General features: G+C 36.4%; 1 protein-coding gene across 4 annotated transcripts in view; it reads left to right on the top strand.

Moving 5' to 3' along the window:
• Positions 1–21,011, top strand: part of PCNX1 (pecanex 1) — a gene marked incomplete in the record, with an annotated part of 64,588 nt that extends 43,577 nt beyond the window's left edge. For all 4 annotated transcript variants that reach the window (XM_072428523.1, XM_072428521.1, XM_072428522.1 and 1 more), the window contains 23 exon segments: positions 29–200; positions 693–803; positions 1,520–1,611; positions 2,387–2,496; positions 3,294–3,399; positions 4,471–4,563; positions 4,852–5,002; positions 5,141–5,282; positions 5,509–5,686; positions 7,382–7,490; positions 8,004–8,133; positions 8,447–8,505; positions 8,670–8,885; positions 9,527–9,780; positions 11,774–12,004; positions 12,375–12,475; positions 12,626–12,776; positions 13,579–13,809; positions 14,284–14,558; positions 15,524–15,732; positions 16,626–17,053; positions 18,378–18,518; positions 20,210–21,011. In XM_072428523.1, the coding sequence (XP_072284624.1) occupies positions 29–200; positions 693–803; positions 1,520–1,611; positions 2,387–2,496; positions 3,294–3,399; positions 4,471–4,563; positions 4,852–5,002; positions 5,141–5,282; positions 5,509–5,686; positions 7,382–7,490; positions 8,004–8,133; positions 8,447–8,505; positions 8,670–8,885; positions 9,527–9,780; positions 11,774–12,004; positions 12,375–12,475; positions 12,626–12,776; positions 13,579–13,809; positions 14,284–14,558; positions 15,524–15,732; positions 16,626–17,053; positions 18,378–18,518; positions 20,210–20,350 (3,831 nt within the window).
• Positions 21,012–22,565: the final 1,554 nt, after the last annotated feature.

Raw genomic sequence — 22,565 nt, 5'->3', positions numbered from 1 at the left:
GTAAATCTTTTATATTTTATTGTTGCAGGGCCATAACCGTATCATAGCCTATAGTAGGCCCGTTTACTTCTGTGCCTGTTGTGGCCTTATTTGGTTATTGGATTATGGAAGCAAAAACCTATCAGCCACCAAATACAAGCTGTATGGAATGGCCTTCACCAACCCTCTGCTTCTCATATCTGCCAGGGATTTAGTTATTGGTAAGTATTCTTTTTTCTTTTTCTGAATATTTGTCTTACAGATTATTCTGTTGTAGTGTTTTTTTCATTTTAGGAGGGTTGGTGCTTGTGAGTTTGAGTTAACCGTAGACTTAGACACACTTACATCGGATTGTGAGCTGCTTTGCGGGATAGCTAGTGTCATGAGTATAGACTTTGTAAAGTGCAGTGTAATATTTTGGCTGCTGCCCGAAACATAGGCATCATTTTTATTTGTGAAACTTTGAGCTGTTGACTTTTTTTTCCTTTGGCCCACCATTTGTTAGACAATACTTTTATTGATTTATTTTTTTTGTTTTGATTTTTCTACATTGGCATCCTTTCAACTGTCAATGAATACTTGTGATTATTGGCTTGACAAAATGTAGGCTTTTGGTATTCTTTAATAGATCAAAGCACACATATTATATTTTTTCTAAGCATGTGTTGTTTAATGTGTTCACCATAATTTTTCTCTGTGCTTCTGTTCTGCAGTGTTCACGCTATGTTTCCCAGTTGTGTTCTTCATCGGTCTCCTGCCTCAGGTGAACACGTTTGTCATGTACCTATGTGAACAAGTGGATATACATGTGTTTGGTGGAAATGGTAAGATTTGACTTTGTTTTAATTAACACTGAATCCTTCCGCATTGACTTTAAACATGTTTTTTTTCATCACATTCCTTTTTGTTGCAAAATGTTAGATTAGAACACCTGCGGGTATCCTTTACGCTGGGGGGGGGTCACTTTTGATCTGGGAACTTGCAGTTGAGTTTAATTAATTTCATGAAAATATTTTTGATATTTTCGGTCCTTGAACTTGCCAACATTGAAAGCCATTTTATACGGTATGCTGCAATCCATGGTGCAGATACAGTTGTTGTCGTTATCGAAGTGTCTTGTTGTTTTAGTTATGATTATGTTAAAAACATGCTGTATTGAGGTTTTATGGAGAAATTTCAACTTTCCTAATGAAACAATTTAAATAGGACGTGTCACAATGTCTAGAATGCTTATTAAGGAATGAAGTGTGAGCATAATCTTCCTCACACAGGGATACATCCCAGATCATTACAGAGTTTCTTTTGCTTCCTCATGGAAACTGTTGTACAGTACGTCCACTCATTAACAAACGAAATACATCAAAATCAAAAAACTTTAGGGTGTCTGGGAATAAATCCTTATGCAAAACAATATATTTTATTGTAAGCAAGAACTTTACATTATTCCTTTTGGATCTGTTATTTGTTACAAGTTTCAAAGTCTTTTTTGCTAATAAAACTTCAAAATATCATTGTGATTTGTTTGTATATTGTTTTCCAGCGACCACCAGCCTGCTTGCAGCACTTTACAGCTTTATTCGTAGCATTGTGGCGGTAGCTTTACTTTATGGACTGTGTTATGGTGCTCTTAAGGTAAGCCCCTTGCACAGCTACAAATTGAAAACCATTTCACTGTAGTACATAGTATCATTGGGCCAAACATTCTTTTTACTGTGGGTGTTTTGTTTGGGAGCAAGCCCTGTGTGGGTTAAGTGCACAATTTGATTTTTCTAATTGATGGTTTAATGTGACTTTGAGACATTGCCATCAGACCAAAATCCTGAAATTACTAGTGCAAAGTTGTATAGAAAGTTTGAGTCTTCTACAAGGGAATAGGGACGGCTACCTTTTGGAGTTCTACTAACCAGTAAAAATATGGCTTTATAGATATTTCACTTTTTGTTTCTTTTTTTTTTTTTTCTCTCTCTCTCTTACACAAGTTTATAAGGTTAAATAATCCCGGACCCCAGAATTAAATGATAATTGCTGGTCTTGCAGAGATTAAAGGTCTGCTTTGATGATCTTGGTAAAATTTAAACAATAAATGGACAATGCAAGTTTTGCTGGGAATAGGCTTTACGCGTTCCGCTTGACCCTTTACTGGCACTTAAAATGTTATAAGATCCTTTGACCTGCAATCATTAAATATTTAACAGCTGACCAGTTTCAGATTTCCACAGTTGATTGTGGATAAGCAGATGCTGGCTCAAGTTTTTAGCGTTTATTCTCTGCTTTTGCTGTGTGTAGGTTATTATGTCACTAATATAACTCATTGGAGTCATCAATAAAATGCCAACTGTATGCCTATATTAGCACCAGATCACAGCGGAATGTTTGAAATTGTTTTTTTTGTTTTGTTTTTGTCTAGGATCCTTGGGATGCCCCACATGTTCCTGTATTGTTTTCTATTTTCTGTGGTGTGTTAGTGGCAGTTTCTTACCATCTCAGCAGACAAAGCAGTGATCCTTCTGTCCTCATGTAAGTTATTGCAATAATAGGAGTGAGCACAACTGTAAAATAATAACCAGAAATTCAAAAACGTTTGTAAACAGCATGCCAAGCTGAATTTAAGAAGAAAATATACATTTTAATCATATTGTTAATTTTTATGCTCAAGGTAAACCTAACCTAAAGGTGCAATGTTGATGCAAGTGCTTCTTAATCCTTCTTTTTGTTGGAAGAAAATCTATTTCTTAAGATCAATAGTGCTAGAAATGTAACAATAGGAGTCGCCACCCCAGAACAGTGTCATACAACAGGTCAGACATGGCTAAGAGCACTTCTGTGTGCCGATATGACTACTGGAAGTCAGATGTGATTATAAATATCTTGCACTTCAAAGCATTAAAAGTAAATATAATGTTCTGCTTGTGAATCTGTTCGCCTTCACTGTCTACTCTTAGCCTTACACACAGTTCTTTTATTAAACAAGACTAGTCTTTTGGAAGATGTGTGGGGACAATTCTTTTGTGTCTTTGTTTGATGTAAAGTAAATCTGTCATAAAGAAATAGAGGCTGCTTTTTTAGCCCCCCCTGAAAATCCTAGTTTTAACTGGTTTTAAGGGCCAGTGGATAAGTATATAAGATATGTGTAAAGTATATGAATACTTTTGTTTTGTTTTTTTCCTCTGACATAACTGATCTTCTTACATGATTTTAGTACATTATTGAAAGCATTAAAGGGAATGGGCTGGTGTTTTAGCCAGGCAATATTGGCAGTTTTTATGGTTCCTGTGTTAGGTTTCATACTGACCCTTTTTTGTTTTGTTTGTTAGCTCACTGGTGCAATCAAAAATCTTTCCAAATAATGAGGATAAAAATCCAGAGGACCCTCTGTCTGAAGTTAAGGACCCACTTCCAGAGAAGCTGAGGAATTCTGTTGTAAGTGTTGCACTCTATTTTGTTCAGGCCTATACTTTTTATTGGATCTGGGCTGGTTTGGAATTTATCACTCAATGACCTTTCTATCATTCATTTTTTAATTTTTATTGATACTTTTGAATTTACTAGATTGCCTATGGTGGGTGTGGCGCTGTGTGGTAGTAAGATTGATTGATTGACTTTTACTGCTACCTAAAAAGATATTGAAATTGAAAATGGCAGAAAAAAAGGCCTAGGCCAAAAAAACCCTGTTTTTTGCTAGTGACCTAGGAGAGTTGCATGTATTTTTTTTTTTTTTGTAAACCTGGCGGTATTCTTGAGTGTGGCTCGGGGTTGATTTTTCATACCTAAAGTAGTAACCAGGAGCCACATTCAGGGTGGAATTTGCAGGGAGATTAAAACTCCTACCTTGTTCTCACTTTGCAGCGGCGTCCTCCAGCAATGTCCGGCATCTTCTCCTGCTGATGCCGGGCATCTGTGTAACCTGGCGATGGCCGGCATCTGTGTCCCCAGCATGTGAAAGTTGGGGACGCGAGGCCAAGCCTCATTTAAAATAATGAGTGTTTTTTTTTTTTTTTAATGTACGACTTTTATAATTAAAAATTGTCATCATTCATACAGCCAGGTGGGTTAAGCATCTTCCATCTGATATTTTGCCAGACAGGCTTTCCTTCCTATTTCAGGGGTCGTCGGAAAACAAATGCAAATTTGAGAAACCCTTATCCTTATCTGCCCTTGTCCTTCTCTTTCCTGGTGGTTTATTAGTTTGGTACATTAGTTGTACTTTATCCAATCCTTCTGAAAGTGGCAGCATGCTCTTCAAGAAAATAATTTTATGGTAATTTCTTATAAAAACCTTTAAATCGATAGTTTAGTTTAATCAGTTGAAACACTTTTTACTGAAGTTGCACCTGGAACTATTTCCAGAATGTTCTTGGACACATTTTGATACATTTGTTTTATTGTAGTTTCTTGCAATCACCTCGGTTTTATTATCGGTTATTTGGCAAGTTTCTGTTTTTTTGGTCATAATATGCATTGGACATTCTAATACTTGTCTTTCTTTAACAGAATGAGCGACTGCAGTCTGATCTGGTTGTCTGTATAGTAATTGCAGTTTTGTATTTTGCCATTCATGTCAGCACTGTGTTTACAGCATTACAGGTAAGTCTGGTCATTTGTGTAGTGTCTAATTTATGAATGAAATATTATGTGCAACTTGTATCATTCCTGTGAAAGTTGGTTAAACCTTTTTTTGTTATTGAGGTAACTGGGCAGGTTCTACTTTGCCTATAGTAAATATACACTTTTTCCCTTTACTATACTATGGGTCAGAATGGCATTAGGAAAGTTGTGCTTTTTTTTTAAGGAAATTATGACATTAGAAAATGTTCCTCCTTTATCTAGAATATTTAATTATTCATGGTACTACCTTTATTTTCTGCCACACAGCCTGTCCTTAGTTACGTTCTCTATGCAGTAGTTGGTTCAGTTGGTTTCCTAACTCACTACGTTCTACCACAAGTCCGCAAGCAACTTCCCTGGCACTGCTTCTCTCACCCGCTGCTAAAAACAAAGGAATATTACCAATTTGAAGTTCGAAGTAAGTGAACTTTTTCTTTTTTTTTTTTTTTTTTTTTTTTTTTAGATAAAATGGAAAAGTGTAGCCAGGAAAAAGTCATTTTGGTTCCCATTTACATTACTTTAAACTCATATGTATTTTAATGCTTTTCTTTTCAAGATGCTGCTCATATGAGGTGGTTCGAGAAGGCTCATGTTTGGCTGCTTTTTGTAGAGAAGAATGTTATTTATCCTCTGATAGTTCTCAATGAACTGAGCAACGGTGCCAAGGAAATTGGCAGTCCTAAGAACCTGGGGGCTGAGTGAGTACATTTATTTCAATTCTTCAATTCAAAGAATTTTTTTTTTTTGCATGACTTAAAATTTCATTTTATCTTAACTTTGAAGAAGATGCAATTGTTTAGCCGAAGCACACATATAAACACATTTAAACATATATTTTGCAATTTGATATGTGGGGCTGTTCATTTATGTTGCATACACCAAGCAAGATGTAATTTTATGTAACACAAGAACTTTCATTGATAGGTTTGGTGCATTGATGATCACCATTGCGGGAATGAAACTCCTAAGGTCTTCATATAGCAGCCCAACTTGCCAGTATGCCACCTTCATCTTCACGGTTCTCTTCTTTACATTTGACTACAAGGACTGCTCAGAGAAACTTCTGCTGGATCTCTTCTTTATGTCAATACTTTTCAGCAAGGTATTGTATGGCCATCTGCAAAATTCTTGACCTGTATTACTAAGGTTTATTAAGAGACGTTATGTCTAAATGTATCACTGTTATTTAAGTTACTGTTAAACTAGTTTGATGCATTTGTATTAAACTTTTGTGTGAGGTTTTTCTATTTTATTCAGCATCAGCAATGTTGCTCCAGCCTAATGTGTTCTCCAGATACCCTTTTTTAATATGTTTAGAAATTCCCTACCAGAGCTGTTACCAGTCATCATACATAGCTGCTGTAATTCAACAGTTGACACCTCTTTTCCCCAAATCATGCATTCTAAGCACACTATACAGCTCTTCATATGACTTGCACATTTTTTTTGACTTTTTGTCAAAATCCAACAGCTAAGCATGTGATCTGTTACCACAGTTTTGGCCCCTGATGTAAGTTGCAAGTTGCTTTTAATGCCGATTTGATTAAAGCCTGACTTAAGGCTTTTTTGGAGGTCAAATGATTGTTGCTGGAAGCCAACTTTTGTGATTATTTCCAGGGAAGAATGAACAGGAGGTGTTCACACAGTGCTGTTATGTTCAGGGGGGAGCGGAGCATAAGTTGACAAACAAGTTGGGAACCCAGTGTCTCTCCCCTTTATAGACGTGCACAGCGGATCCCAATCACTTGTTCATCAGTCTTTTGTGGAGGATTGGGTGGACACTGTGCACATATCAGATTTTCAAGATTATTATTATTTTTACACAGGATTTATATAGCGCCAACATATTACGAAGTGCTGTACATTATATAGGGGCTGCAAATGACAGACAGAGAAACACAGTGACACGAAAGACCATTCTATAGAGTTATGTGCGTGTGATGAGTTTATGATTGTGGAAGTCATTTGAAGGGCATTAGAGGAATGAAGAGAGCGGATAGGGAGGAAACCGGAATTCAAGGGGAAAGCTCTACAAACACCTTCCAACACATTTGCAAAGGTGTTCAATTAAATATTCATGAGGACTGGGTTTTACAGGATTTGGCATGGGATTCTTGCAGGTGATTAGGAAAGTACCAAACAGAGGAGGAAGGAGGATGAAGAATCAAAATGAATGAATATCAATCCTATTCTTACTAGGCTTGAGATCTGGAATACCTTCCTGTGGCATTTTTACACTTATTTCTTATTACCAATCCTAAACACTTTAAAACGCCTGTAAAAATCCATTAACAAACGCATTTAAACACGAACACATACATGTGCATGGCTTGTTGTGAGAATTGGAAGTATTGACTTCACAGCTTCACAATTGTCTGTATAAACTTGACCTAATAGGAATAAAAATTATTCGAATGTGCTAGATTATTCATCTTGGGAGACTATTATTGGACATGTGTTCGTAATTTAACATATGAAGGATGAAAAGCCCAATATGCTTCAGAGACCAGCACACATGGTGGTTGCAGCCGACTGGCCGTATGGATACTGAATATTGCAGAAGATCCTTGGACCACATATTAGGTGTTTTTGTGGGTTTATAAACCTTTATTAAAAAACAAAACTCAAGATTGCATAGTTGTGGGTGTAGGGGTTGTTATCCTGGCTGTAGTTCCACTTCACATTGCTTTAACCAATTTTCTGTATCAGTCTAAATTTGTTTTTGTATTTTATTTCTTAAAAAAAAGTGTATTCAAAGTTTTCTGATTGTATTTTCTTCTTTTATCTATTATTTTAGCTTTGGGAGCTCTTCTACAAATTACGCTTTGTGTACACATACATTGCTCCGTGGCAGATTACATGGGGATCAGCATTTCATGCCTTTGCCCAGCCTTTTGCCGTACCTCGTATCCTATAAAACATTTATTAACATTTTTATAGAGTTTTCATGAGAGCTAGACAGTGATGAAGCCAAGTCTGCATTATTACCCTTATTTTGCTGCTGTATTGATCCATAGCAGTTACTTTATTGTGTGTTTTCCATTAACTTAATTTTAAATTTTTTGATTTAACCTTTATCTTTAATCCTATACATTTGCTTTTGTGCTAGTATGCTGTATTACATGTTATTTATGCTGTAAGAATAATATAAAGATCTATAGTATATCTTTATTAGTAATTTAAAGATCAGTAGTTCAGTACAGTCACTCGCCATGCAAATTTGTGCAAACCAAAAGCTTTAGTTATTACTGATAACTTTGGATTTTTTGCTTGAAATGATCTGCACAAGCCCAGTGATGCTTTCAGACCTGGGGGAAATATAGCCATTACTACTGAATATTAAGTCTACTTTATTGACTTTTGCCAATGTGATATTTTGTGTAGTTGCGGTTTCCTTCCTTAACTCCTCCTTTCTTTAGATTCTGCAATGCTATTTGTCCAGGCAATTGTATCTGCTTTATTTTCAACACCTCTTAACCCATTCCTTGGGAGTGCAATATTCATCACTTCATATGTTCGACCTGTCAAGTTCTGGGAAAGAGACTACAAGTAAGTTCAGTACAGATGATCACTCATAACTGTTGTGCTGACAAACTAAAAATTAAAGACAAATGTTAAATGGAGTATGTACTAGAAGTTTGTTTATGTCTGAGGACAGATTTAGGGTGTTTTTAATAGATTTTTTTTAGTGCTGGAATTGTGGAGGCCACTTTTACTGTCTTCAATTTCTGCTGATTTCTGACATTATCCCAAGAAATTCTTAACTTTCAGCTCTCTCACTGGTCTTATGTGGGACAATGAGATATTTTTTTTTTTTTCTTCTTCATTTCATCTGGTGGCTGATTATAATTTTGTGTTGCAGCACAAAACGTGTGGATCACTCGAATACACGACTGGCCTCTCAGCTTGACCGGAATCCAGGTGTGCAAATGTATTTTTATTTACAAGTATTTTTGCCTATTTATTTTATTGGATACTAGAAATATACTGCAGATCTACGAATTATTCCTTGTATTTCTGTCAGTCAAAACTTTTTTTTTTGTTATTAAACAATGGATCATTTTTTTTCCTGTCTTTGTGTCTAGGGTCAGATGACAACAACCTGAATTCAATATTCTATGAGCATCTGACACGTTCTTTGCAGCACAGTCTATGTGGGGATCTGCTGCTTGGACGTTGGGGTAATTACAACACAGGAGACTGTTTTATCCTGGCCTCGGATTATCTTAATGCCCTTGTCCATCTCATCGAAATTGGCAATGGTCTTGTCACCTTTCAACTCAGAGGCCTGGAATTCAGAGGTAAATGACTGATTTTGTTACTTTATCTAACTGGGTATTAAGGCTTTAAAGTAAATATAACTGACTGTTCATTCAGGGAACATCTGATTGCCTCATGGAATCATGAAGGAAATTATTTTCCCCGTTGGAGTAATTTGAGCCAGGTTTTTTTTTTGCCTTCCTCTGCATCTACTATGTCCATAGGGTTTTATATCTGGGATATGTTTATTTCTTACTCTATAGAAAAAATGTATTTTTGTTAAGGGGGCCACTAGCAGGACAGATTGGACTTTTGGCACATCTCATTTTTTGCCTAGATTTAATAAATAAAAAAAAGTACCACACTTGTGTTGGGATTCTGTGGTATTGTAAACCTTTTTTATATTACTTTGGCTAACAGGAAGAATTGAGAGGTTTTAAGATTCTAAGTTAAAGTTCTTTAGTATATAGCCCTATGTGATAGAACAGCCAGCAATACATATTATTCCCCACTGGAAAAATATTATTTTGCCTAAAGAAACCAAACTGATTGTGTGTGTTTTTTTTTTTTTTTTTTTGATATATTTGATAAGATATACGCTTGGCTATGTGTCACTTTGACACATTCAAATTTCATGAAATGTATGTATCATGTTTAGCTTCTGCATTTTCATTCCTTTCAGGTACCTATTGCCAGCAAAGGGAAGTGGAAGCCATCACCGAGGGTGTTGAAGAGGATGAGGGCTTTTGTTGCTGTGAGCCTGGACACATTCCCCACATGCTGTCTTTTAATGCAGCTTTTGGGCAGAGATGGCTGGCTTGGGAAGTCTTGGTGACAAAGTATGTATTGGAAGGCTACAGCATCACTGACAACAGCGCAGCTTCCATGCTTCAAGTGTTTGACCTACGTAGAATTCTCACTACATACTATGTTAAGGTATGAAAAGTCACCCCAGTCTACCTATCCAAGACAAAGGCAGATTCCTCCACCTTGTCAATAAAGTTTTAATGTCAGCCAAGAGAGGTTGGAAATTTGCCTGCATAGGAATCGGTTAGTTTGAGTCCCAGGTATTCCATATGGCATTTGCCCACTAAAAATGAAATGTCCCATGTTTACCGTTTGCTGGGGCAAGTAATATGCAATGCTACAGATTTTTCTTCATTAATTGTTATACCAGACACTTATGCAAACTTACTCAATATTGCCCCAGGGTTAGGAAGTGATATCAGAAGTTGGGTAATAGTGAGCAAAATATCATCTTCGAATAAACTCAATTTTGTATTCATGATTCCCTAATATTATGCCATGGATATCTGAATTTGTTCTGATTACTGAGCCAGGGGTTCCAAAGCTAGTATAAACAGTAACGGTGAAAGCGGGCACCCTTGCCTGTTCCCTCCATGAATGGGAAACACAGATGAATAAAATGACATAAAGCGTATTCTGGCTGAAGGGTTAGAGTACAAGACAGACATCCATGACATAAATGAATCTTGAAATCCCCACTTGGAAAGTACATAAATAATTCCAAGAAATGGAATCGAAAGCTTTATGGACATCTAGGCCTTACAGCATACTAGGTATGCTATGGGAACATACATTTTGGATTAGACTGATAACCTTTCTGCTATTTTCTGGAGCTTGTATACCGGAAACAAACCCAACCTGATCCTTATGGACCAGCGTCAGAAGGAATTTGTTCAATCTGGATTCCAAAACTTTTGTCAGTATCTTGGCATCCACATTAAGCAAAGAGATAGGCCTATAGTTGTGGGGATCTAGCGAGTCCTTATTAGGTTTGGGTAACATAGACACATGCTAAAAGAGAGGTGAACTTATTGGGTGTGTGTGTGGCTTTTCAAATAGTTAAAAAAAAAAATTAGCCAAATGTGGAGCTAATAGTACACTAAACTTTTTATAATCCATAACTGTATACCCATCTGACTCGGGTGCTTTTCTTAACTGTAGGGACTTAATGGCTTCCAAAATTTCCGGTACTGTAATATCATCACCTAGTTATTCACCCGGTTCACTGGGCAGATTTGGCAGTTGTAGATTTGCAAATAGATCATCTGCCTTTGATTTATCAAACCCATGAAGCAGATGTATATAACTCAGTTAAAATATCATGGAATTTGGTGAATATAACAGTGGGATTAGTCGTTGCTGACCCATTAGACCATTTTAGGCGGACTGAAGATTGATTAGGTTTGGCATTGAGTAATTTAGCCATCATGGATCCAGGTTTGTTGGTCCATGCATAATATTTCTGTCTATTCCATCTCATCCGTCTCTCTACCTGACTATCCAGTAACATGTTCAATTTGGTTTTCTTTTCTTGAATGGTCTGGTATACTTGTTTCTGGCCTTCTTTTCTATTGACTTTCTAATTGTTCTAATATTTCAATGGAATTTGTAATGTTTTGACAAGGATCTTGTTTAATGTCTAAGCAAGAATAAAATGGGAGTTTAGAACATTTGTGAAATTTATGTAATCATGTAAGTGTGTAATTGAAAATTGACAGTTCAGTATTTCTGTATGCCTGAAAGTATACATGAATTTAAAGTTTCGGTTCTGTGACTTTCACTCATACAAATATATTTAATTTTTTTATTTGGAACAGGAGGTTTCACAAACTTTTACGCTTTCATGTTCTTATATTGATGTTTTTCATGTGTTGAACATATTAACAAATGTCTGACCTGTAGCACATTAAAGCCAATATGTTGCCAGTTAGACTACTGTCAATAAGTGGTTTATCTTCTTGCAACAAGCAGTTAAAAAACTAGGGCTATTTAGCCCAATTTGCTTAACTTATTTCTAGATAAAACAAATCTTCAGTACACTTGATGCACAAGTTTTGATGATTGTATTCATATGTTTTTCTGTTTGAATTCATATTCATAACCGGTTTCATTTCTGTGTTAGGGCATTATCTATTATGTAACAACCTCATCAAAACTGGAGGAGTGGTTAGCCAATGAGACAATGCAAGAAGGTCTTAGGCCGTGTTCTGATCACTGCTATGTGGATGTAGACCCCACATTTAATCCAAACATTGATGAAGATTATGACCTACGATTGGCTGGCATTTCTCGAGAGAGCTTCTGTGCAAGTTACCTAAACTGGATAAAGTACTGTTCTTCCCGGAGAGAAAAGGTAACATTTAAGATAGAGAGATTATATATATTTATATCTCTCTCTCTATCTCTATCTATATATCTATCTATCTATCTATATATCTATATCTATCTATATCTATAATATTCTCAGATACAAGATTAGCTGATTTAAAACTCCTTGTGCGATTTCTTACTTTAACCAAACCACTTAGGCCAAGTTCAAACTTGAGATTTTTTAGGTGGTGGTACTGCTGTTAACCCCCCACGTTTACCACCCCCACTTAAAAATGGTTAACATTAGAACAAATGGGTTTGTGATAGACATATTGGGATACAGACAACACCTAAGTTTATTAGCCGATTGTATCATTCATGTTTGTTTACACTGGAATTTTTTTTTTTTTAAGCCAATTGATGCAGAGAAAGATTCTGCCTTGGTAACTTTGTGCTATGGACTTTGTATATTGGGAAGAAGGGCCCTGGGGACAGCTTCTCACCACATGTCCAGGTAAGCTGAATTTCCCATCACTTGCACACAGTCCTTTTTGAGGGTAACTACTGGCCAGTAGCATAGCATAAAATTAGTAGAAGATCTGCTACTCGCTTACAATGGTATTTAAACTCGTCTTGAATATTATTGAGATCATTTTCATTACAGCAATTTGGAGTCATTCCTGTATGGTTTACATGCCCTGTTCAAGGGAGACTTCCGAATTTCATCTATCCGTGATGAATGGATTTTTGCAGATATGGAATTACTCCGAAAGGTGGTGGTCCCTGGAATCAGGATGTCACTCAAACTTCACCAGGTAGGCAGAATACCATTTCTCACATGTAGAGAGTTATGTACTACTAACTCACTTTTTGCAAGTATGTTCAATTGAGTGTACTTTCTCTTGCTGAAACTAGGAAAGTACCCACCATTTAACATTTCTGCATGGAATAAAAATGAAGCAATGTAATTGTTAAACCCCCCCAGCGTTCTAATTCTGTCAATATTTCCACGCAAAAAGCTTTACATTTTTGCATGTGTTGAGTATGGTAAAGCAGTGTCTCTAGTAGTTGACTAGGAAAACACAAAACAAACATTTTATAGGGTAGCAAAGATTACAATAGAAGAACTTTTTGTATTCTTTATATAATACATGCAGTTGTTATAGCCATATTTCTGTTCTGGATAGTATAGGAGAATTACTTTTTTGTTTTTCTTGTATTCCTTCATACATCTGATCGGAAGTTAACTAACTTTAGTATTGTGTAACGCTATTGTAGTACTGTCCCCAGTATTATCCCTATATTTTTAAGAGGACTTTGCAGTTGGTCTGGAGCATTGATTTCCTTTATTATCAAACTTTACCCTCATAAACTTCAGGATGTCCTTCTTTTCTTCTCCCTGCTCTTTGGTCCTTGTGTGATTTGCCATATTTTTTATTTATTTCAACATGTCCCATGTACTGATTATGTATTGCAATTGCTACTACTTTTCATGCCGGTCTTTGGTTTACTGTCCTATTTTACTGATATTAACTAAATTGAACAAGTAAATATAATTTAATTGTGTATCCATATCATGTTCCCTTCCACGACAGAGATTTTTATTTTTTTTCGTAGGACCACTTTACTTCTCCAGATGAGTATGATGACCCTGCTGTGTTGTATGAAGCCATCATGAATCACGAGCAAAATTTAGTGATTGCCCATGAAGGAGACCCAGCCTGGAGAAGTGCAGTTCTCTCTAATTCTCCCTCACTCCTGGCCCTGCGGCACGTCATGGATGATGGAACTAACGAATATAAGATTATCATGTTAAACAAGCGTTATCTCAGTTTCCGAGTCATTAAGGTGGTTACCTCAAGCATCCCCTTTTTTTCTTCTTTCTTTCTTTTTTTTTTTTATAAGCCTATTATATTACTACTATACCTAAATCTCGTTTTGTCATAGGCAAGTGTGACAACTTCACAAATGTATCATGAACTGGTGAATATCAACTCCTGTTCATAGGTACCCAAAACAAATACAGTGTTCAATTCAGAATTTTTTTAATCCAATGGGAATTGTAGGTGGGTGGCAGCCCCTGAATTGTGACCCAGCTTTTTAGTAACCACCCAAAAAAACAACTGGGTAGTGAGCCTGGCTAAAGTTTCTGGGGAGAACACTGAAAAGTTTTTATTTTAGGAGTATGATTTCTTTCAGATTTGATAGCCGTAACCATTACAGAATGGTATTTGAGGTCTGGAGTTGCCTTGAGCTGCATTACCTTTATCATACTTCTTATAATGCACTCTCAATTCTGAAAATCTGAATTTTTATTGACAGGTAAACAAGGAGTGTGTTCGAGGTTTATGGGCCGGGCAGCAGCAAGAACTCGTTTTTCTTCGGAACCGCAACCCAGAGAGAGGAAGTATTCAGAATGCTAAACAGGCTCTCAGGAACATGATCAACTCATCTTGTGACCAGCCTATTGGATATCCCATTTATGTATCCCCACTGACCACCTCCTACTCTGACAGCCATGATCAGCTCAAGGAAATTCTCGGAGGGCCAATTAGTGTGGCTAATATCAGGAATTTTATTGTGTCTACATGGCACAGGTATGATCAGAGAAAAAAAAATTATGAAAAGAAAAATTGAATCTGCACAGTTGTTTAAAAGAGATATAAAAAAGCTTTAGTCTCGTGCTGGGCTGATAATGCAGGAAAGAAAACTTTTCTCAGGGGTTTTGTATCTTATGGGGAGCATGGAAGTTTGCAGTAGTGTAAGATGTTCACAAAGCCAATAATGCAGTGAACACAAAATTCAATGAGCATATTTATTTGTTTTGTAGTATTTTTTTTTTCATTCATTTGGAATTTGTAACAAGGTCGAAATATCTGCTAGTTTTAGATACTTTTTCTGGAAAGAAAAAGAAAGCAATACATCAGGCAATTCACTTAGCACTGCAATTTCCTGACGGTAATAAAGCAAACAAGTGATGTATCGCTAGACCGTGTCGATGGTGAGTGGATTTATGGAAGCTTGACTTGTGGGTGGTCCTTAATTAACGTGTTCTTTATTTAGGCATATGAAGATTGTGGAACGGTGTGAGGAACATAGTTTGTAAATAGGAAGTATAAAGTTCATCTGATTGAAAAATGAGAACTTTATTAGTGTATGATATAAAACATAGCCAACTTATTTTGGGGCATTGCTACTCCCCACTTCTCTTTAGGGTTTTGGTAGTGGGCACTGCAGTCTTTGTCCTAATATAATTATGGTTCTCTATGGTGTCTGCAGTGGCAAGAAAAAAAGAACATTAACACCTGTTAATGAAACAAAAGCACCCAAAAAGGGGAGCTGCAACTCCCCAAACATCTGTTATAATATATATACATACAATAATAAAGTGATCATTTTTTTTCAACCAGCCTGCAATTACTCACTCACATTACTCAGTGCTAATCAAGAACCTCCACAATCTAAAAATATTAAAGGAAACCTGTTGTAAAAGTACTTTTCTTTAACATCTCATTTTGCAATATAGGCAACTGACTTAGATTATTCAATATCTGTTTTCCAGGTTACGAAAAGGTTGTGGCGCAGGATGCAATAGTGGTGGAAATATTGAAGACTCTGATGCTGGAGGCGGGACCTCCATAAATAGTAACAATCCTTCAAATGCAAATGATACTCAAAGTAGTTTGTCACAGGGGGGAATCCCAGCAGGTACAGGACATGTACAGACATCACGCCTTCAACCTCCAGGAGTTCCCCACCCATCAACACTAGGTAAGGGATCTCCCATAATTCTAAGTTTTTGTGACTTTACATAATGTACTTTCAGAATGAACACCATGTACTCAGCAAAACACTGTAGACTCTAGATAGGTCATATACAGTTATACAAGCACTTTTCAATGATATTTCACACACGGGGTAAAGGGAACATTAAATTGGATATTAACCTCCTGGGCTGTTCATTTCTGTCTGAAAAAAGTGGTACATTGTTTTTCATGAAAATGTATTTTACAGTGTAATATAATTGTATGGGTATATTAAAGTTTTTAAAACACAAAATCATGTCAAAATAAATAAAAAAAAAAAATAAATGTAATTTTAATTATAAATTTTGACATGATTTTGTGTTTCAATCTTTATTATACCCATACTATTATACTGTAAAATAAATGTTCAATGAAAGACAATGTACTGCTATTAGACATATAAATTTGGTGTATTGCATTCAATACAGTTATTTTGTATTGAATGCAATACAAAATAATTTGAAATTTCAGCCGCGTCCCTAGCGGCGGCTGTACGCGCCGACATCACTGGGAACTCCCAGGGAGCGTCGCCTCACTGGCCGGGGAACAGATTGAGGAAGAGGACATGACCAGTTAAGTGTTCGTTTTTTTCTTTAACGACCCAAAGTTTGACTTGGGGTTACCGCTTTCAGTCACACTCGGTTACTGCTTTCAGTCACACTCGGTTACTGCTTTCAGTCACACTCGGTTACTGCTAGGGAGGTTCCACTGCCCTTGGTTGGAAAATACAGTTGTGCACGCATACTAGTAAACAGCATATTGCTACCAGAAACTTAATGAGAGTTTTAGGACTGTTGTGAAAGAAACATTTAAAATCGTCTTTTGTACTGTTATAACGCAAGACTTTTGTTGTTGCAGGAACCAGCCACAGTTCCCACTCCATGCAGTCAAGCCTTGTCAGACATTCCCCAGCTCGTGGCTCTGTAGCAAGTCAATCATCTTATTGCTACAACAGTCGTCATTCATCACTTCGGACATCCAACACAGGATTTGTGCCTTGTAGGCGCTCCTCTACCAGCCAGATTTCTCTCCGCAATCTGCCCACATCCATCCAGTCCCGCCTTTCCATGGTAAACCAAGTAGACCCCACAAGCCAGTCGGTTGTCGTTGGCCTTCCTTCCTCCAGCAGCTCGAGTCAGAGCATCCCAGCATGCAAGCGGCACACTTTGGTGGGATTTTTGGGTACAGAAGGAGGGACTAATGTCACTGAAACACAATCTTGTGGAACTTCAAGTCCAGCAACACATTCAAGAGCCAAAAAAGAAGATGTTGTATATAGAGTACAGGTTAGATAACTTTTAATACTTGTCCTGGTACCAATTTTTTTATTCGAAAGTAAGCTGTGCAAGAAGAGGGGTTTCAAATTATTCGTAAAAGATTGCTGTTTTTACTTTTAGAATTCATAATTTACCAGCACGTCAAAACTGTTCTTTTTTTCCCCTATTCATTCTGGGATTTTTTTTTTGTTTTTTAGTTTTTTTGTTAAACTCATTGGTCTTTAACTGCCTGGTGGTATTCATGGCTCGGGGTAAATTTTATGTACCAAAATCGGTAACCCTGAACCACCCAGGATAGAAAAAAAAAATCCTACCTGCTCCCCATGATCCAGCGGCCTTCTCCCAGCAATCCACGAACGGCTTCTGCATCACATCCTTGGCTTGATCGATGTGATGCGTGAAGCGTTGGTACGCTTGGGAGGTGTCGCCTGGCGGGAAATTTAAAAGCCTATTACATTGTAATCTGCTTTTAAAACATTGATCACAGTGATAGTTATAAAAATTAAATCCAAATAATAAATCCAAAAGTTTATTCTAATATTGTACCCTTGTTTGGACAAATGTAAAAATGTTTTAAATAAAGTTATTAAATTACATTTATTGTTCATAAATTATTAAATTATTTATAATTATATTATAATTTTTCATTTATGTTTAAAACCTTATCATACCCGTGAGTTAGTCCTACGAAATTCAGGCCTAAATTATTAACCCCTTTTGACATAAACATACTGACCTTATTAGACCACCAGGAGGGTTAATGTAAATTAAGAATACATTCTCTTAGTAGTTTTCTAGGTTTAGAAATCACAAAAATACCCTTGTTGATTCAGACTTGACCATTTCCTTTGGCCGTTTTTACAGAAACAGTTGCCAAGTATGAACAGTTTGTTTTTATAAGCTCTATTGTGCATTATCTCTGCCCGAATGTCCTTACAGATCCAGGTATTCCAGTACTGCCATATTTCCCTTCATGCATGCATGTATGCATACATACATATTCACATACATACATATACCATAGAGAAATCAATTACAACTTTCCTCTTTCTGGCATGTTGTGCCTTTTTGCATACAGTAATGGAGTAGTGAGTTAAAGATAGCTTGTTGGTGACTTTTGACAAAACATTAATTTTACATACTGGGAACAGTTCCACTAATTCATGAATTGCTTAACTTTAATTGGTAAAAAGCATTTTATAAATTGGAATTACAGAGCTTTCTGTGACAGAACAAATAGCAAAATAAGTTGGTAAAGTGGCCTGTACACATTACTATTTGTAGGATTTACACTTGCTGTTGCTAACTTTGACACACTTTTGCTTTTCTTTAGATCGTGGATGCAAGCCAGGTGCTTGAAGGAGTCAATATGTCCAAAAGGAAAGAACTGCAGTGGCCAGACGAATTGGTGCGGCTAAAAGCCGGAAAAAATAGCTGGAAGGACTGGAGCCCTCAGGAAGGCATGGAAGGCCATGTAGGTTTTGATGGTTGTTATTAATATCTCCAAAGGAGAAACATATTTTTAATGTCCTTTAGGCTCTATGGTATAACAGACTAAATAAAAATGGAGCTGAGGACATTTTAAGTTAATAAAGGTGTGTTTTTTTTTTTTTTTTTTTTTTGGTTTTTTTTATATAAAGCTGAAGGTGGAAAACGTTACTAAGAGTTCATTACTGTTCCACATATTATGGGTGGAATATATATGTATCACTCGATTTATCGGGTGGGACACATTGTTGCACTGCTGCTTAAATAAACAGGGAGTACTTGTAAATAAGAGCTTTCAGTCATAATTTACATCCAGTTGTGGACTTTCCAGCTGAAGTACACCCTCTTTTTCCTACATATTTAAATAGGATCACGGTAAGTTTGTATTGTTTTTCTTCTAAGCATGGGCATAGGCAGTCCTAATGGTGGTCTCCCTTGGAAATATCTCACTCAAGCTTTTCGCATGGAGTACACACAGGAAGATGGAACCTGTACACAGGGGTGCTGTGACTGCCCAATGTCACATACTTTCCGACTTTTTATTCACTCTGATTTGTCAAATAAAAATTGTATCAACTTTATATTTTATGTTTTTCAAATTGATTGAAAGGAGTATTATCTTCAGTTTGAGCTATCAAAGAAAGTAAAGGCAATGTATATGATACAGACCTGCTAATGCAGTTGGCCTTGCAACCATGGCTTCAAGCCTTCTATCTACAACTTGTTTCTCTCTTTTAATCATTTCTTTCACAGCATGTTCACCCATCCTTCCCCTTAAGTAGCTTTCTTAAAGTGAACCTGTCACCTACACACTTCATCACGAAACTCTTAAGGGAGCCTGTCAGGTCAAGACACAATTTAATGGTTGATTTGTTGAATTTGCAGGTTACAGGGCCGTTATCCTAAGGGCTGATATGTACTCGCTGAGTTCAGAACAGTAACTGACCAAATTGGGGGGAGAATGGGGGTTATTGCTTACATTTCAGTATTTTGCTCAGCTGGATTTTTTAATGTTTTACTATATTCTATGGGGGATAATTTAGGCCAAGTTTCACAATAAATGACCAGCCAAAATATTTTTTTCAGTAACTTAGGAAAACTTAGGAAAAGGTTAGACGTTCATGTTATTACCGTCTGTCTCCCTGTCTTAGCGACAACCACTCCTTTCATGTCATGCTGTCTGAGGGACAAACATTTAAGTGGAATCTTTTCAACAGGGACACAGCAGTTAAAACTTTACTGAGCACAATGAAAATATACACATACAGAAATATGTTATCTTACAGCATGCGGTGTGCATATTTCAGTGGTTATGAAGACCTAAAATAAAGATAAAAACTTGTTGTCACACACACCTATCCACATTCTGAATAGTTAGGGCCCCTCCTTACAAGAACTGAATACTGCCCTTAGTCAGTTTGTCCATTCAGGTTATCAAAACGTAAACAACTGAACTAAGTCCAAGGACTTCGTGCCTTAATTTGTCATCAATGTGTTTTAGTGATGGGTTTCTCAATTTTGCATGACGGATCCATTTAAAATTTCTAATAGAGATGTAAACTTGGTTAAAAGGACCAAGTAAATGCAAGTGACTTATCGTATCCAATTCCTAATGCTGGGCTTTCTCTTTGATCTTGTTCCCTTCTCTCTCTTTTTGTCTTGTATTGGTTTCTACAGGTAATTCACCGCTGGGTGCCTTGCAGCAGAGACCCTTGTAATAGGTCCCATATTGACAAAACAATCCTACTGATTAAGATTGAGGACAAATATGTGGCTGTGATTGAAACTGGGGTGCTTGAGCTTGGGGCCGAAGTATGAGCCTGCCTTTCAGTCATCTTTTCAAGCTTACAGAAAGGAGAGAACTTTTACTTTGTTGGGACTTTTAAGGGCTCTGATGCAGCCCAGACATGTACAATTATTTTTCTGCGTTTGTTTTAAGCATCTGTGGATGTTCACCTGCATACGAAAAATATAAATCCAGAAAGTTATGAGACCATTATCTTTAATGTAAAAACAAAATGCTATGCATTTCATATGCTTTAAGTCAGAAACATATTGTATTTCACCATTCAGAATATGATTTTCATATTTTTCTAATTTATTTGCCAAAAATAATTGCCATGTCTCATGTTGTAGCATGTTGTCTCTTTTTTTTCCCCCCCATTTACAGTCCTTTTTCCAGCTGTGCATCCATTTTTCTGCAAACCGCAAAACGTTTTATACACTGCAGAAGACTGCATTCTTTTTTTTTTTTTTCTTTTCTTTTTACTGTGGCAAGATCCTTTTTATTGCAGAAACTGCACTAAAGCATTCTTTTTCCTACAACAATGCACTAAGAAAAAAAAACTGGTATTGGTCAGAGTGTTTTATTTATAAATATATATATATATAGATATAAATATGAAGAGACAAGTATGGTAAATTAAAGTGATTTTATGAAGAAAAAGGCTGTGCCATTGGTCTATACTATATAATAAAGCCATGCATTCAGTGTGCAGACAGAAAAGTATTTCCAGAAAATATCCACCTACCTTTTTGAATTCCTCAAATTGATACTTTTTTTTACCTTAGTTGCTTCAGTTGTATAATTTTTGTATTTGTGTTGTGGTAAGCCCCTGTTTTTAAAAGTGTATAAATGTTTGCTGGAGACTTGGTTGATTTCAGTCAGGCCATCCACCCATATATTTATCTTTGGGTAATAGGTGAAGTGGTACTTTCCCAAAAAGCCAGATAATATTAGTTTCCGGTATCTGTCAGGATTTCTTAACTTCTTCAGATAGAGGTGTTTGAGCAACAAAGAAATTCACAGCAGGGCTTCAAGTAAGAATTCATACACCTACTGACCTGGCCACATTTCATCCCAAATTTATTTGGGGCTCTCTTACACCAGTGTGCTGCTTATGACATTCTGAATACCAACCGAACACCTGTGTAACTAACAATGTATGGCAATGAACTGCTGGAAATTTTGCATGCACAATTTTGGTCTGTTGTGGTGGTTTAAATGTAAATGGACTGCCCTAATGTCACTCCCGTTAATGCATGTGCCTTTATTGTGCCTCACTAGATTTTGTTGATGTGAATAGGCTCAAAATTGAGGCACAAATTAAAAAAAATAGAAAAAAAAAGCAATTTTGCCTTAAAGTAAACCTGTCATTGCACTAAATCTAAGACAAGTTGGATATTCTGAATTTAAATACTGCAAAATACCTTCCTATTATAAATTTGTAGCTGTATCAATGAAAATAACAATGTAATGAACAAAAATAGAGTAAGTGGACACAAACACACTTTTTTGACACAATTCCAGTGTCATATAATACTATATGCTAAATCATGTTTTACAGGTGGAGTAGACTGTGATGTAATAAGAAGTATTTTATAAGTACTGCATCTACTTAATACTTTTTTTGTTACAGATTACTAAACTTGTCAAAATATTACCGTATAGGAGCAGACATTACAAGAATAGTAAGAATATGTAAGTGTCTGTTTTTTGTGTGACTTTGAATCTTCCAAACTTGGCAACACTAAATAAGCAGGTCTGTCTTTGCCTTCAGCCTAGGAGCCTTGGTACTTTCTACACCTTTTTCACCAACAATTGAGTAATCTTTGGAGTCAACACACACAAATTGTATGGAAGATGATTTGGCCACAATTAAAGATTAATTTCGGTACCTTGTCGGCAGGACCTAAACGTGGCTGGCCTTTGCTGACCTATTTCCAAAAGTCTTTGTTGCCTGGCACATTTTTCTTTATTACAGGCTGTGCTGGTAAGTCAAACCAAGAGAAGCATGCAAAACCAGATATTGTAATTCCTGCACTTGTCATGTGCCTTTGAATCAGATAGTATTGGAATAGAATTTTTGGAAAAACAGCAATAGTAGCCCATACATTGCTTTCAAGACGGTTTTACTTTAAAGAAAATATATATATATATACTATACATAAACGCAAAGCTCAATGAGATCAGATACAAAACCTTTCTTTCGTTTTGACTTGTGAAGTATCATTTATACAATCTAATAGTAGT

This window comes from Pyxicephalus adspersus, chromosome 12 (genome assembly GCF_032062135.1).
Source record: "Pyxicephalus adspersus chromosome 12, UCB_Pads_2.0, whole genome shotgun sequence".
Taxonomy (NCBI): Eukaryota; Metazoa; Chordata; class Amphibia; order Anura; family Pyxicephalidae; genus Pyxicephalus; species Pyxicephalus adspersus.
The sequence above is the reverse complement of the archived record's forward strand: the minus strand, read 5'-3'. Positions and strand labels throughout refer to the sequence as shown.